The sequence below is a fragment of the Pholis gunnellus genome (assembly GCF_910591455.1).
Source record: "Pholis gunnellus genome assembly, chromosome: 2".
In the NCBI taxonomy this organism is placed as follows: Eukaryota; Metazoa; Chordata; class Actinopteri; order Perciformes; family Pholidae; genus Pholis; species Pholis gunnellus.
The window spans coordinates 15,780,007-15,797,733 of NC_136536.1; the positions used below are offsets into that span (position 1 = coordinate 15,780,007).

At 42.4% G+C, this 17,727-nt stretch overlaps 1 protein-coding gene across 2 annotated transcripts in view; it reads right to left on the reverse strand.

Moving 5' to 3' along the window:
• The window catches only part of pex14 (peroxisomal biogenesis factor 14), a 44,436-nt gene that overhangs the window by 26,525 nt on the left and 184 nt on the right, over positions 1-17,727 (reverse strand). For both annotated transcript variants that reach the window (XM_079174184.1, XM_079174183.1), the window contains exon 2: positions 15,810-15,860. In XM_079174184.1, coding sequence (XP_079030310.1) covers positions 15,810-15,860 — 51 coding nt within the window. The remainder of the gene's footprint in view (positions 1-15,809; positions 15,861-17,727) is intronic.

Below are 17,727 nucleotides of genomic sequence, written 5' to 3' on the forward strand. Positions count from 1 at the left end.
GAAATCTAATATTCTAATATTTATTCCAGTAAATAACGCGAGTGATGTCGGCCCTGTGAGTGGTAATGGCCTAATAGAGGATTGAAAATGCTGAATGAGCAAACCTTGTTTGCATTCTCTTCAAATTTCAAGAGCACAACATTGACAGGAAAATTGTGTCAATGTTAATAGGCGTAAGTATGACATCTTAGTAAGGGCCGCGGCTAGCTCAGCGGCAAGCTAATGAGGCAACTGTCCATTTGGTTAAAACTGTAGTGGTAGATCTTCAGGGAGAGGAAAAGTGCACTTCTTAGCAGATGACATAGACGCTTTGCACAAGTTCCACCCAGACATCTCAATCAATTATAACCACATTGCAGAGATTTCAGTCTTGTCTTGTTATTGACTTATGGATCATCCCAGTTATAGTGTTGGGTAGCACACAACTGGGCTTTTAGGGGAGGTGGGGGGGGGGGGTGCTATGGATAACAGTAGAAGGCACATTTGGGCCGGCAATGTAAATAACACAAAAAAAAAATTTGAGAATTTCCTTCCTTTTGGAAATCTGGTGAATAATTTTTGGTTAAATCAACGACTCTTTTGTAAAGCTTGTTGTAAAGCTTTGACTGCTAATGCACCAAAAGTGCTCCATGTTAAGAGCAATAATCTTTACAAACCAGATAACCAATAGAGTGTCAGGTAAAGCCGAAAAAGAGGGGGAAACTCAATCATAGGAAGAGATAACATTAACCAACACACTTAAAGAGAGTGAAGTTGATGAACGGACAAGATTAAAGCAGCGCTATTGAGTTTGAATTGGACAAGACTTTGCTCTGCACTTGTCTGAAAATGACAATTGTGATAACTTAAATTGTGAGAAATGAGGATAAAATCCAATTATGTTCGAACCACATGGTTGGGCGCCCAAGGAAATTAATGTAACCGGTTGTATATTTTTGCTCTAACTAGTAATAGCACTTAACTATAGTATACAGTAAGGCCTATGGATATTGTGCAGGTGTGCATCAGGGAGGTTTCAGGATCTTCTGACTTTGCTGTAGAGAAACTGCAACACACTGTACGCCTTATGATTGCTTCTTTTGGCTGGTTTCAGTCGTTGAAGTTCCAGTAAGTTTCAGTATTTGAAATAAACATTTGAACCACAACAGATTTAAAAGATACCTCCTAAGAAATGATTCAAGACTCTTGTTTTTAGTCGAATTAGTTGGGCAAAAAAAACCCCCGTTAACTAACAATGACTCTGAGCTGAAAGTGTTAATCTCCCAGCATCTTTTAAACTTTTGATTCAAACATTACACTCCTCTTACAACGATTCAATAGTAAAAAGTCACATCGGCGTTTTCATTTTTTTACAGAAAAATAAATTCCCATGCTCTAAGCAACGCCTTAATCCATGTCATCTACAAACACATTTTGTCTGCAACAATGAAGACATGCAAAGGGCATGATGGAACTAGAAGTTGGGTGGGGGGGGGGGGGGGGGGTACAATGGAGGGGCTAAAAGGAAATCATTAGCAAGTATAGGATTCAGTCTCAGTGTGAATCAATTCATTCCAAATTGCCCCGGCCTGTACATTTGTGGAGAAGTGCCCCTGATATAATAACAGACTGATAGACATGAACAAAGATTGTGTTAGGCTGGTCTCAAATTTCCCCCCCAAACACACGTTTGGAGGACCAAAAGCGAGAGAAAGTGAGAGACGGCGAAAAATGAAGCTCTATATTAATTTGGTGCTTTCATGGATGATCTGCTATCAGGAGCAAGCTGTCTTAAATGACTTAACCCAATACCTTTCTGATACCAGAGCCCGACCAGAAAGGAATGAAGTTTTAATGCAATTATTGTGTTTCCGTTAGTCGCCTGACTGCTTGATGTGGCCAGCAGTGCTTTTTAATCTTTTTAAAAGAGCAGCTTTAAATGCCCTTCTAATTGTGACATCTTTCCCGCCTTGATGTGACCTTTAGCGGAGGAAGTAAGGCCTCATGGGAGCAGCAATAGGGGATTATTGACCCTGAGAGACATCAGGAAGTGAGGTGCAGACCCGACCATTTAGCTAACTTCCACATCAGACACTGCAGGAGCTTCGACGGCTCTGCTGGAGCCGAACCATTCTGACAATGACTGTACAAAAGGAGCTTTTTGTGTCTTTGTGTCTTCTTCTCTTTGGGGCAGTGCTTTTCAGAGAAGCTACAATGTGAGAAAACTAAATGAACAACCACTACTGAAACTCAACTTTAGTAAAATCTGACAAAAGGAGTACGGGTGAAACATGGGCTTTTTTCTTCTTCTTCTTCTTCTTCTTCTTCTCCTGACAAACTATGAGGTAGTTTAAACCGACTTTCACGTCTGTTGAAACAGTAAAACAGGTAGAAAGGTAAATACAGTGGTTTGGTTTTGTGTGTCTTATTCTCTTCTGTGAACGCGGTCAATCTTTATCGAACGCTTGTAACTTTTGAAAATGTAAAGATCAGAGTCGACATAGATGAAAAAAGGGTCATGGAAAACTTCATTGACATCTGCTTTGCAAAGGTTTAAAAATAACAGGCAGCGTTGTATCTGTGTCAGTGTTAGAGCCATGGGCAAGGCTACAATCATGACATCAAACGCGCATTATGCAATTTTTGTAAAGGGAGGGGGGGAGGGGGGGGGTTGGTGGACGGAAATCAAGCTTTTTTTTTTTCAAGTCCACTGCATGTACAGACTAAACTTTCCATTCAGCAGCATTTCCCTATCACAGCTCTGTCATCACAAACATGGAAAAGTTGAGTCGGTTCAGCGGTGAGAAACACTGGGGGCTACAGCACGTTTGATCCAGCGAGGACACCACCAAGCTGTAAGAACGGTTCATTTCCTCATTCTCTTTTTGGAGAGAAAGAAAGCAATTTTTAAAATAATATTTCAGAACTGTAGCCACATATATTTATGATTCAATACGTCAGGTATGCATGAAGATGTCATGTCATTCCTTCCCCTGCTTCATATTGTAAACTCAAATGTCTAGAAACCAAACAAAGTGTTTTTTAAAAAAGGTTGTGGTTTAGAAATACTAAGTCAGCCTCTTTCAAGATCTCGATAAACAAGATTAAAAAGACATTTTAGTGCAGGACGAAGAAACCAGCAAAGTGTTTCAAAAAAACAAACAACAAGATGATGCAACAAAGTGAAGCATTTCTTTGTATTCCTGTGAGATCTAAACTGAAGGGAAACATGTGGCATCCAGCCAATTCCAATTCTAGCTTGAGAAATACGGCGTAAAGCAGAGTCTGACATTTCTTAATGCGTAGCCGTCGGCCGTGCTGCCTGGGGTTGCCCTTGCTAAACTAGCGAGACAGATGACTGTTTAGATAAGGACGTCCCCAGCGGGGCCCCGAGAGCCCCGAGAGCCCCCCAATGACTAAAGAGCGGCGACTCCGTCCGTGACACCTCACTTTCGCCCACTTTGGACAAAAAAAAAAATACTTGTATAGCCCACAAATTCCTTTTAATTCAGGTAAAAGGCCCAAACCCGGAGTCTGGAGCTGCTCTGAGAGATGGGGGTCATCAGAGATTAACCCGTGGCACTTTAGCAGTGGGGGAGTCGCAGCGCAGCACAACAAACTACTTAGCCACCACAAAACATTCAAGCCCCTTCTCAGCTGCAATCCAGTAATGGATACTTCCTCAGCTCCTCGATTGGTCAAAATGTTTTCATACAATAATTTAATTCAGAAACACATTTACAAAGCAGGAGTAATCAATTTTAATTAGTTGATTTTTTTTTTTTCATTCGCATAAAATTTAATGTACTGCCATCGATCTCCTTTGTTCTTTAATGCAGTGCCTCTTTCCTGTAATTCGAAGCTTTTCTTTTTTCTTTTTTTACAGTCAATGATGACATTCTGTGACAAGCAGTGCTCTTCAGTATGGGGAGTGAGCGTTACTTAACACAAGAGAGTGCAATGCTAGACCAGGAATGCGCTAAATAAGGCGGTTACATTTTGGGGGTTTTGAAATGTGTTGCGTACGAAAAGTTTTGCTGAAAAGTGAAAATCAAGTTCATGAAAAAATGTTTTATATGCAATACAAATATAAGGCTGCATATACATGTTGGTCACTCATCTTTGCTCGCTGACTTTCATTTTCTCCTGATAAAAATGACACTTTGGTTCTTCCCAAAACACACAAACGTCAATTTGTGTCAATGGGAGCATTCTGTGGCGAACAGCAACGTGTGCCTTTATGCCTTTCATCACAAACATTACCAAACACAGTGGAACAACAACAAATGTGCTTATAAAGGGGATTATACGTTAACAAAATTCTAACGTAAAATACAAGAAAAAAAGTCATCATTGGTTGCTCGTTTAAATGTCATAAAAACATGACAAATTACACTTAAAATCATATTACATAGAAATCTTTTAAAAGTAACAAAAACTCCTCTGCGGTCAATACAAATATTCAAAGATTGACATTTTGAAATACAAGTTTTTAGCATCAAATAACGTGAGTTGAAAAGTTCTTTGCGAACAGAAATGGGGAAAACAACCGGTAGTAGTCACATTAACCGAGACAAAGGCTTTTTCTTAAAACTGCCACCGCTGTTTGTGTTGTCCTTCATATCATCAAGGCCTCTCACATTCAATTAGTTGATTGAGGCAAAACGCAAGCGGCACCAGCAGCAAACAACGTGAAGCTTGTGTCCAAGCGACACACCACAGAAGTTGTGTTGTGGTGTCAGAAGAAGAGCCGCCTCCGTCACGAGCAACATACAGTGACAAGCCTATCCTCCTCTGTTGATCCAAACCTCTCCTCTCACTGAGGCAGCACCCACCCAGACACACACACACACACACACACACACAAACACACATACAGCTACTTGAAGTGAAGCACTGTAAATGAAGCAGGGAGTCCGGGTGAAGATGCAGCGTGGTTGGCATCAGTTGTGTGCGCGGTCCTTTCGGCCTGCCAAATTGACTAATAAAACAAGAATAGAGAGGCCAGTGACAATAGAGAGAGAGAGGTGTCCTTTTTATTGATCAAATTATTCCTTCTTGGGTACACTGTGCCACCGGATGAGAGCGCGCTCACAAAGACAACAAGGCAGATTGTGACATTCCAGTGACATTATAATCGCGCGTCAACCCGTCTCCAGTCAGTAGGCTGAATGCACTAATCGTGCGTCTTGGATCAGCGATTTCATGGTCTTCAAAGGAGGCCAGGAATTGGTGGCATGACCCTCCACACGGGGTGAGACCCCTCTTTCCTCAGAGAGTGCCACAGAGAGACGGAGAGGAGAGGGATGGCGTAAAAAAAAAAGGGGAGACGCATCGAGGCAGGAGCGCAGCCAGAGAAGATTAACACCGCCATCTACTGGTCAGGGGCGGTACGGGTGGAGTCAAAAGAGGAGGGGGGGGGCAGGAAAGCATGGCAGTTCACCCTTGCGGCCTGTCTTTCACTGAGACCTGTCAGAAACATTTAGACACACTCTCCAAACCATTGAGCCACACATCTACAGCAGCAGATAAGTCACCATCGACTGAGGGAGGAAACTTGGGGCGGTGGGTCTTCGTTTTGCTTTTGGAGAAAGAGAGAGCAGGCAAGAGTCTGTTCCTGATCACACAAAGTGACAAAGAAAAATGTTGGCTAATTCCCCTTTTCTGGAGGCTTCCAGCTGCCAGTAAGAATCTAACCTCGAGAAACAGGACAAGCATTAAAAAAAAAAAAAGAGAGAGAGTGCGGCGCTGACGGTGTCAGAAAACAACACTCATCGGGGTCGTGGAAGTAGCGGTTCTCTTTTCTTCTCGTTTAACCCGACGCCAGAGAGGACACAAACACGACAGCTCGTCGGATCGAATAATAATGCTTCATTTCAACCTTTCTGAGCCGGCGAGGCAACACGCTGGAGATTTCAGTGCTTCTAAAATGTCATAAAGTGACAAAGGCATGCGTGACATTTCGATTTATGCCACACCTAAAACATAATCCACCTCTTCTGAGGAAGTTCAGACAGAATTTTCAGGTTTTGCGACATAGTTGGCTGATGCAGATTGTAAAAACTATATGTGACACAACAACGCTATAAATCAGCACAACTACCAAACTACTCCATCCATTCTGCCTTAAATCACGGCTGTCGTGCAACGCTCGCACATTCTTGCTTTTTTTGTTTGTTTTTAAATCCCTGATTTTTCAATTTTTAAAGCTTTAAAGATTCCACACACACACACACACACACACACACACACACACACACACACACACACACACACACACACTAAAGAGGTACTTATTGTACCGTCTTCTTCCTCAGAAGGCCAAGAACATGAATTAAGCATAAAAAAAAAACAGGGTTCCCCCTCCTTTAAAAGAATGTCTCCTAAAATGGGAAGATTCAATCAGATCACAACAGCAGGAGAGAGAGAGAAAAAAAAAGGAGTAATCACAAAGGAATGCTGCACGTCACTCCTGCACAGCACCCATACTTTTTGTGACTACGTGACAATCGGAGGCAGTGGTCAACGTTTCGCCGTCGACACCCGTCCGAACTCTACATCAACTCACGGGGTGACGTGTTTTACCAGGCTCCTCCGAAAGAAAGCGGAGAAGAGGCGACCCACAGTGAACCGCCACAATGTCACGCGGGGTGGCGTGTTACAGCAAAGGGGCTGAGTTGGCAAGCAGCTCAGCAGCAGACGCGCACCTGTTCTGACATTTTCTGTCGACCTTGACACAGAAAACACGTGACAATGCCTCTCTCTGCGTTTCAAAAAGTACGGGCCGCTTGACGAAGAGCCTTCACTTCCCCTTTTTCTCGTCCCCATGATACCTAAAACTACTTTCCACGCCGTACGGAAGTCGAATAGATCAGGGCAAGTCACGTGGTGACAGAAAATAACTTAAAAATATGAGGCTGGGTAATATTTGGGGGACAACTAACGAGCGTTTTTGCTCTTTTCCAAATTATTTCATGCCAATGCCTCTCTTAACATCCCACAATATGGAAGTGACAAAGAGGCCTCGGCCTTTCTTCCACCCCCACCACCCCCACCACCCCCCCCCCTCCGTTTCTATCATCTCATGCTCTCCCTGTCTTTTGAAGTTCATGACATGAGCCACAATGCATTCATTCATCCACTATTTTAATCATAGAGAAAGCAAAGCAGCGCTGCCAGGAGAGCTGCACGGGAAAACAAATGCAATCTTCCTGTTAATCACTGCATTAACAAGAAGCCGACAGTCTGGACGCACATGCCAGGGAGGGGAGCCGGTCCAGGTGTTGGATAATTGTCAGTTGTGCAAGTGGCTACGGTTGCTTTTTTTTACCGTGCCCGCCTCTGTTTCACTGCTGGTCTACACTTGTGCCCCACCTTAATGATAGCCTCTTTCTGCTGAAGACAGCACACAGACACAAAGAAGTCTTGGCAAGGGTTCCCCATGCTGACAGTGGTGGACTACGGAGGAAGACGTCCCGCTATAATCAGTGCCAAGTGAAGTGTAGCTCAAGCGTCTCATTCAAATGAAAGGCCAAAAGATACTTGGACAGAAACGCATACAGGTCCATGTATCCTTTTTCTGGCAAACAACCACGTATTAGAGAAAAAAAACTTGCCAAGACAGAAGCTTGTCAGAAATGATTCACGCGTCTTTCATTCAGAAACTCCCTGGGCTGATAACATCATTCTGAGAAGAGCAGACGATTTGCCCGCCAGTCTTAACTTTTTATTATAAACACACTGAAAACTTTACAGACGACGCACCTCTGTATCACACATCTGAAGCTGGGCTAATTAGAGTGCAACGTTTTCACGGAAGTGCTCTATTTTTGCGGGTTTTAAGACATTTTATCTCAGTTTCAGTATTCCGTCACTTTCATTTTAGCCTAGAGAGAGTATAGCCCGCTATCAGATTCCCCAGATAAAGCCACAATCTCTGGGTGCCACACACAGAGAAACTCTGAAATCCCATTAGCATTTTGCTTTCATTATTTTTAATCAAACCTAGAAAAGTGACACATATTAATTAATATCCATTACCAGTTTTTGCCCCTCTTCCAGAGAAGACATCGGGGGGGGGGGGGGGGGGGGGGAGAAGCAATTAACTTAACAAAATAATCAAAAAAATTGTTTCAGAAATCCCTGATAAATGTCATGTAAGGTCCCGTCTGAATGTAAGAAGTGTAATACATTCTTGCTGTCATATTCCATTAAACTGCTATTACAGTCTTGATAGAACTATTAGTCACTACATTATTAATAGCATTAATGTATTTACATTTTTGGTGTACAAGCCTGCTTTCATGCAATAATTTATGAACCAGACTTCAGATATGTTATAACGTTCCTCATCTAGGCTCTTTTGTGTTTATTATTGATTATGAAAACAGTCAAAAATCCAAGTCAACCCCCCCCTGCCTAGCTACCCCCCCTTAATGTATTGGAGTGGGCTGTTTACATTAAAGGACTGGAATAAAGTGCATTTACATCTGAAGCATAACTTCATAATTTACATTCCAACATTTATTAGAGGTGACAAACGAGCATTTGGTCCACTCGTGCTTTTCCACAATGCAGCACTCATTCAATCCATATAAATTACAGCTGGGCTAGGGAGTGCAAGAGCAAATTATTTTATTATATTTATGCATGTATGACTCTAGAGGGGGTTACTCAGACAAACAGGGAATTACTTGATTAGGCCAACTGTGGTTAACAAAAGAAAGAAATATGAGACTGAGGGGTGAGCCAATCACATTTCAGCATTATTTAAATGTTTGGCCTCAATTCAAAAATCTAAAAATACACAGATCACAGTGCAAAAGCTTAGAATCGATGCGACTTGATGGATCTATCTGTTTTAGCTACATTTTACAGCACACCACTGTGTATTTTATACAGTATAAAGAGCTCTTTCAAGTATTGCTGTTCCAATAGCTTACGCTGAGCTAGAACTAATATTATTCAATTAAAAGAAACTTGCCTAAAAGGCACTATTATATTACATAATTAGACAGGGCAGCGTTTTCAGAAGTGTAGTTACAAATGCACTGAGGGGATCCCAGCATTTGAACAAATATCTGGCGCTGTAGGGGAGCTTGCCGACAAATTAACAGCTAATAACTTACTGGGAAGCCAGATAAAAAGAGAAAAAAATGTTCCCCAAAGTGTCAATTACAAATAATTTTTCCTCTGATTTCCCCACACTTGTGAAAAGCGTGATGTGCTAAAAACCATTTGGAATAGTGTGCCAAAAAACCCGCATGCTGTTCATTTCATCTCGTCTGATTTTTTTCTTTTTTTTTTTTTTACACACACCGGATTCATTCACAGAGAAATAATTCAGCAGCGGCAGCAGGATTGTTTCGGGACGGCTCTGGAAGCGTGAGCGTATGGCTCCCTCGTGAGAGCACTTGCTGGTCAGAGAGGAGCGAGACAGACGGATGGGTGCAGGGAACGGGGATTCAATCAAATTCATGTTCATTAAAATCAGAGGACATCACCAAAAATTAGAAAGATGCTGACAAATCAAAAGGGGTCTCAGTACCTGAATTACCATAGTCATTTACTTATTAAAGCCAGGATGCTTCCTGTCAATCAAGGGCCATCACATTCTCCATTTGCGGCGGAAAGCCGGCGTAATTGCTTCTCATACTAATCAACACAACTTGTGTAATTATGCCTTGAAAGTGACATTGGAGGCTGAGAGCGATGTGAGCAGTCTTGACAGCGGAGACATCTCAGATTCATCGGGAGATTTCCAGCCTCGCTGCGAGGAGACAAGCCACTCTCAGACCAAGTTACTCACTCGAGCAGTTTACAACCGTAAACACAAAGAAAAGACGATAAATCAAGCTGAAGTAATTACAAAGCAGAATAGAGAGTATAAAAGGAAGCTCGGGCTCAATAAGGCCACTTTCCCAAGTATATCGAGGCAAAATGACTGCGCTGTAATTAAAGTGGTGTCGTATTTCTATCATTTCTTAAGTAAACACATTATGACAGTTCACTAAATTGTGGGAGAATAGGAAATTACAGCTCTGTTACCATCCTGTTTACATTAATGTACTCTGCAGAGACGAAAAACCCTACAAATAAAGCCCTAAGTATTCATTATAGTTCATTGAATTGGGCTTAATCACAGACTTTACATGTGTCTCCAGAATGAACTTTGGGTAAAACTAGCTTTAACATTCCTCTAGCGCGTCGGAGAACTATCCAAACCATATTCCCAGGGTGCATCTGTCACGAGTCACACTGCGGCCCAGCCAGGCAGGTCAGAGCGAGGTCAAATTACTGCAACAAATCAAAAGAGCCACGGGCCACGACGTGAGACTGGTATCTACATAAAATATGCGTACTAATGACACACAGTGACAACAGCTTCTTCTTCATTTACCGTGAACTTTACAGTGAATTAAAGGATTTCCAATGCTCTCATCCAAAAGATCAGCACGCTATTGTCGGGGGCTAGCGATGCATCCGGCTCAGCACATGAGGCAGAAAACCGCAAAAAATAAATAAAATGTATAAAATGGGTTGGACTCATCTGTGCTCATCATTTTCAAAGAGGTGGGAGGAACCATCAGAAGAAAAAAAGAAAAAAAGTCCCCCGACATCAAATAGAAGTCGCCTGATAACTCTGTCACACTATGAGGGGAATAGGCGTCACGACTTCATCTGAGAACAGAAATGAAGACGAGAGATTTATGGCTCGTAAAAAGTTCAAACGAACAGAAAAACCAAAAATCCTTGTCTGTGTCATTCCCCGCTCGTGACCTCCAAACTTTAGCACATGTTGAGGACGAAGTCAACAAATGAGGCCAAAAATGAGAAAACAAGCACATTTACCGACATAGAAAAACACGGGCTTTTACAGGAAAAGCCCGTGTGATTCACCCTCTGCGTTCAACTCTAATGAGTCAAAACGTGTGACCTGCACTTAAACAAGAAGTCACAGCCAGAAGCTGTAAACTCATTTTCCCCATCCGAGCCAGCAACGTCGGCAGGACCTGGAAGATGTGCTCCGAGCATGCACGATAAATCTGACGTGAAATCATAATCATAAAAGCAATTAGCTGACCCTGCGCCACTCGTCCTTGGACATGACAGTGAGAATTCATACGGAGTCCTCTAAGGAGGTTGGGCTGCCGGGTTGGGCGAGGAGGGGGGAAAAGTGCAACACAGCAACAATAAAACGGAGGGCCCTTCCTGTATCATTAACCACGGAAACAAACAGCGCATGATGCACAATGAGTGTTGCGCTGAGAAACAGAGAATTGAGCGTTTTCAAAAGAGAAAAACTTCAGCCCGACCACTGAAACGAGCGGTGGTGTGCAGATGTTTCACAAGTAAACCTACGGGCATGGGGGGGAAAAACACACACACACACACACACACACACAGACACACACACACACAATTGCTGTCATGTCATCCCCGTATCCCACATCACTCCACATTATAGGCCGCACTGTGAAATACAGCCTTCAGATCACATTCATAGTAAGTTTACGTATGTGAAATTAAACATAAAAATATGAAGATTGATGCTTTCCGCACACGCCTTTGTTCTGTGCCTTTGCAAGAGCGCTCAGCATGTTTACAGTCAATGTGACAGGATACTGAATCTATCGACTGCGAGATGGCAGGTGATCAGATTTATTTGACTTTTCTCTTTCAAGGAGCGTGTTACAATCTGAAAAATCTCTCTTCACACACCCTCGCATGCACACACACACCCTCGCATGCGCGCGCGCACACACACACACACACACACACACACACACACACACACACACACACACACACACACACACACACACACACACACACACACACACACACACACACACACACACACACACACACACACACAGTTTCTCGCCATCACTTCCCACCCAGTAATTACAGCGAGGCCGAACTAGTGGCTGCCACCTAGTGACCGTCTTCTTCAATAATCATGAAATATCTCTATGGCTCGCGCCCCCACTCGGACCATAACTCTCCTTTACTGCAGACAGCTCCAATAAAGGATTACAATTACAATTAAAGTAATGAGCAAAGAGGAAAAAAAGGAAAATCTCAGAGAAGGTTCCCCTGACTAACTAAATGGTAGCCTAGTTTCTTGACAGAATGGAGTTACCATACCCGCCTCATTACTGGCTCCCATTTCTAATTCTGCCCCAATAATTAATTTGGGGCGTGATGAAACCTGCAGTGCTCAAAAATTAAAACAATGGTTTTGAAAGTGTTGAATGTGAAATGAATTGAAATATGAATTATCAAACACGAGGTTAACTTCTTGTTATTTTTGTTTTATGGTGGAGGAAGTGTAAAAAAGCTCCAAATCACTTGAAATGTGCCGTATCTTCTGTTAAAAATAATTGCTCAAGTCATATGAAGCAGTAAAGTAAACACACGCAGAGGATGGCTCGGTGTTAAACGGACGCATTGTTTTACAAACACAGAGTCGAGACCCGAGAGTAACCTCTGACTTCCTGGTATCACCGCTGCGTTACATTTGTGTTACTCCCACGCTTTAGTGAAGAAAAAAAGAAAATCTCTTTTTAGAGCGAACATATGAGGAACATCTGTCTGCCTGCGACTCGTGGGGTTCAGCAGAAGAGGGAGAGAGAGAGGTGAAATGAGGTGAAAAAGAGCCAGAAATAGACAACAGGGGACGGCAGTGCCTTCATGTCGCTGGCTGGACCAATTACGGTTGGCACGTCCTCTGCCATCCTGCCAGGTCCCCCACAACTCCTGCACTTAACACTGCCCCCCCCCCATAGTGTGATGGCTATTGCAGAGGGGCTACGGAAATTTGGAGACTGCTGAGCCAAAACAGATCACTTCAAAGCGGCTTATTTAACGCTTGCTAAATTTTTCATCACAGTCGCTTAATATCCTGGGGAAGGGGAGCTTTTGAAGTTGCAGTGAGACCGGGGATGTTCTTCTTACAATTCTTTTTCCCCTCCCATTACCCTCCCTCCCTCTGCTGTACTAAAAAACCCCCCCAAACCTAAATACACACACACACAAATACACACTCCGTTAACACTATGTATGCCTAAGTGCACGCAGGGTGTGTGCGAATGGTATACAGACGCACCTCCTGCATAAGTAAACCACACGCTTGCATCCTCACACACAAATGCATACCTTTCTCATTGTGTGTGGAGAGAAAAGTGCAGGACTCATTCTACCAGAGACAAACAAAAACATTAGAATTCACAATCGAAATCAGGGACAAGCGCACTGGGGTGTGATGAGTTGCTGCTTTTCTTTGTCATAAATTAGAGTAAAACTAAAATCTTTGGATTTTGAAGATGTCACCTCATTTTATAGACAAAAAAAATGAATCGGCAAACTAATCGATAATGAAAATCATTTGTAAGTTGCAGCCCTAATCTCCATATTGACAAGATACTTTGGCTATTAATGTTTTTTTTTTCTCTTTTTTATACATAAACTACAGTTTCTGAAAAAAGAAATCTGTTAGTGATGAGGTAAAAACATTTGAATTCAATCCCATACAATATTTAGTCTCATATCACAACGTGCTCCTACGCCTCTGGATATCACGTTGCTGTATTTCCTGAACTGTTTCAGAACTGACCCTGTTTTCTAAATGATGTGATCAAAGGGATTTGTACACACATAATTATTGTTGCGATGCGTTTGGGAGGATCGCGAAAGCAATGAGGACAGAGTGATAGGAGGAGGCGAGGGGTGAGGCGCAGGGTGTCACTGCGGGGGAGAGAGAGAGAGAGAGAGAGAGAGAGCACAAAGACTAGGGAGACACTGGCGAGAGACAGGCCGGGGTTGTGATGAGTGGAAGGTGGGAGGGGGGTGGGGGGGGAGTTTGTAGATGGAGACCAAGCAAGCCGGGGTGAGAGCGAGCAAAGAGCAGCGCCAGAGGCAACAGCAGCGGCTGGCAGCGACTGGTATACCAGTCAACCGTGGAACACACACTCAAAACCCTTTTCTTTTTTCTCTCTCTGTAACTGCAGGTCCAGACCTCCCCCTCAGGCCGGGATGGTGGCAAAGGCTGTGGCACCGGCCCCTGAGCCGGGCCCTCTTGCCCACAGAGGAGAGAGCCCACGCCGTGCCTGCTGATCTGGGCGAGGTGAGTCAGAACCTGTTAACATGACTGGTGTCCCCAGCCTGACATGCACATGTGCACATAAATGTTATACAAACGTGTGTGTGTGTGTGTGTGTGTGTGTGTGTGTGTGTGTGTGTGTGTGTGTGTGTGTGTGTGTGTGTGCGCGCCCCCCCCCCCCTCTCTCTCTCTCTCTCTCTCTCTCTCTCTGCCCTCCCAACCCTGCCAGCACTCCCTTTCCTCTCATCCAGATAAAATCCTTTCAGACATAAATTTCAATTATTCACCTCATCCAAATAATGCCATGTGACAAGAATTATCCCTACTGTAATAATCCACTTAACTGGGAAAGAGCAGCTCATCAAAAAGAGAAAGGAGAAAAGGGGTTGGAAGTGAGGGCGGTGGCGGTGCAGGGAGACTTGTCAACCAGTCTCGAATCAGGACCCTCATAACAAGAATTTCTTCCCTTTTTGGAGGAGGCAGTCTTGAAGCGCACTGGGATGATGAAATTGAAGTAAATTGAAAGAAAGCCTGGGAGAATGCTCCCACAATCAATAACCCCAGGATTAAATTAGCCTTGGCATGAAGGGATGATGGGGGGAGGATGAAGAGTGAATGGCGGTGAATGACATTGAGACATGTAGGCTGAACAATACGGCACTCCTATAACCGGGATGCTGTGCCCATACGAGCCCAGTGAATGTACCTGTGATGTATTCCGTCCCACTTGGCAAGAACTTGTGGCTATAATCGTTGTCATCGCTTGAGCCGAGCGATGTCTAATGAACACTTTCCTTCACACATTATTGGAAAACAACTGATGTTTATTGTCATTAAATGTCCCCGGCTTTGCATGTGTTCACAGCTTGGAAAGAGGACTTTAGAGACAAGGATTTAAGGAGGAAGAAAAACACTAATATATATATATATATATGCAAAAATACTCAAGGTGCAGTGCCTTTACATTTTTCTTTTATATTTTACTTTTCTCCTACATCTTCAAGTCTTCTCTATTTTTTGCAGGTGCAGGGAGGACTAAACATGTGATGTGTGACTTAGACACAGTCTACTTTTTTTAAATGTATTTTCTTTAATGGTGACTATGACTATTGGCGAACTAATTCAAACCCATTTGTGGGACATGACCCAAACTGAAAAACAATGGGATGAACTAAAAACCACAAAGGTATGTGGCAAAACACGATTAAAGCAACTGTGAACTCGCTGCTAAAAGAGAGCTTTTCACATGCGCTTTAACTTTCTAAAGTCAAGCAACATAAAGTACCCTCTCATTATGGGCTCGGGGACATCAGTGTAGTGCTAAAGTGACTGGCTGCTAATTGGAAGCCTTAAACCCTTCATCGCACTGGGGAATGTGTGATATCACCTGATTAGCTAAGGAAAAGTAGTTTGTCGATGAAAAGATGAAAACCAACTTCTTTAAAGTCACTAGATCAAAAACAACAACTCTCCATTTCTCAAATATGATACGAGTTTCATTCCCACTAAACACTACAGCAGCAGATTGCACTGGTTAATCAGTGCAAAGGGACCGACCAGTGAAATCTGTTGTGATTAAAAACAAGATTCATGATTAAATGAAATGAACTAACCTGCTTTATCTATCTAATAAGCACTTACATCAAATATGCATATTTAAATCAGTTTGTTAAATTAGTCCAAAATGCTTTTTCAGTCAAGTAATGTATAAATACTGAGTCCTTACCAGGGCTTCTCTGGGGGGAGCGGCCGCATCGTCTCCAGGTGGAAGGCCCGGCTGAGGAGATAAACAAACACTTGTATAAGACTGCCATCTATTGGAGGACACAGGCTGTGTTGGCTGAATGCAGCAATGTTTAGTTAGCAGCAGTGGTGTTAAGTAACTAAGGACATTTACTCAAGTACTTTGAGAATTTTCATTTCCTGCTGCTTAAATGATGAAATAAACATTGTACTTTTTACTCCAGCACATTAGTTTAATATATTCAGTTATAGTTACTTTGTACTTTCAGACTAATGACACAAAACATAACCAACAAATAAATGATGATGCACTATCATCGGTTAAGATACGGTCGTATTTATCCTGGTGGAGAAGTCATAAGCTACTAAACAGTATACAAAGTACTTCAAATTAGTCCCAAACCCTACCAGCTGCAACAGTAAAGTAATTTACACATTACTGTATTAATAATTATATTTAACAATATAAACAATTCTAAAATGGGCTATTCTGAATAATGAGTACTTTTACTTTTGGTACATTAAGTATATTTTGATGCTAATACTTTTGCACTTTTACTTATTACTTTAGTAAAATTGTGAAAGCTTGGGTACAGAATATTTCATCACCACGGTATTGACACTTTTACTTCAGTAAAAGATCCAAGTACTTACTCCACCACTGGATAGTGACATTTGCAGTGAGCTAAATCAGTCAATCAATCCATCACATGAATGCTGCATAATTGGGTCTAGATCATTTTGGATAGATATCTGTGCACCAGTTTATTAATTATTCAGTCATTGTTTTGTAAATGCAGGCATGCATGACAATCACAAATTCAGTTCCTTCCTTAGATTTCTTTCCTGCTTCATCAGTCTCTGGGTTAAGTCAACATAAAATCTACTTTTGAATGATGTTTTAAACACATTTAATTCTGGTTAACGTATTGCACATTCTGATCTAAATTCTGATTTGCTTGCTGAAATTGAAGAGGTTGCAAATGTAGAGGAGGACACTGAAGAAATGATCATCCATATTGGATAACCCGGATCACCCTCTCCACCACCTACTGCAGGGACAGCGGAGCACTTTCTCCAACAGACTGATCCAGCACCGCTGTCACAAGGACAGATACAGGAGAACATTCCTGTATCTGCTATAACACTTTATAACAAATCACCTCTGGCCAGATCATCCTTCAATTGACTACAACACTGCTACACGGTTGTTGTCTACTGTTGGTGATCCTTGCACTACTGTTTTTACCTATTAGTTAATTTAATACCATTCTATTTGATTGTATATACTATGCATTTATGTTATTATTTTCTTTTCTTTAAATGTATTATATTCTGCTCCATTATTGTATTGCATTGTATATATTGAGCATCTTTCATACTTAATATTTGTATGTTTACTCTGTAACTTTGTTTGCTGCTGCTACAAACAAATTTCCCCCTGGGGATGAATAAAGTATATATCTATCTATCTAGAAGAAGCTGTCCATGGCCACATGTATGAGACACAACTTACTAAAACATGTTTGTCGTGATGTTCAATGCTTGTCAATTTAAACCCAAAACAGTGGAAGCAGCGAGCCGAGTACAATCCACCAGACGTGTGTGACTTACAGTGACCTTTCCACATTATGTCACTAACTGCAGATAGTGAGACTGAGGGAAGACTTCATGTTTAAGGTGTAAGGACGTGCATTTGGTCATTGTAACTAGCTAACCGACTAGCTTAGCGAGCCACACAAGTTTTGGCAACATGTGGTTGCAGCACGAGAACGACAGCTCGGCCTTTCAGACAACTTGTCAACGCAAGTATGTCTGAGAGGCAACTTTTACAGCGTTGAAGGAGCTAGCGAGGGTGCTAACTAGCAAGCATGCTAACTTTAGCTAACAGAGCGGTTATA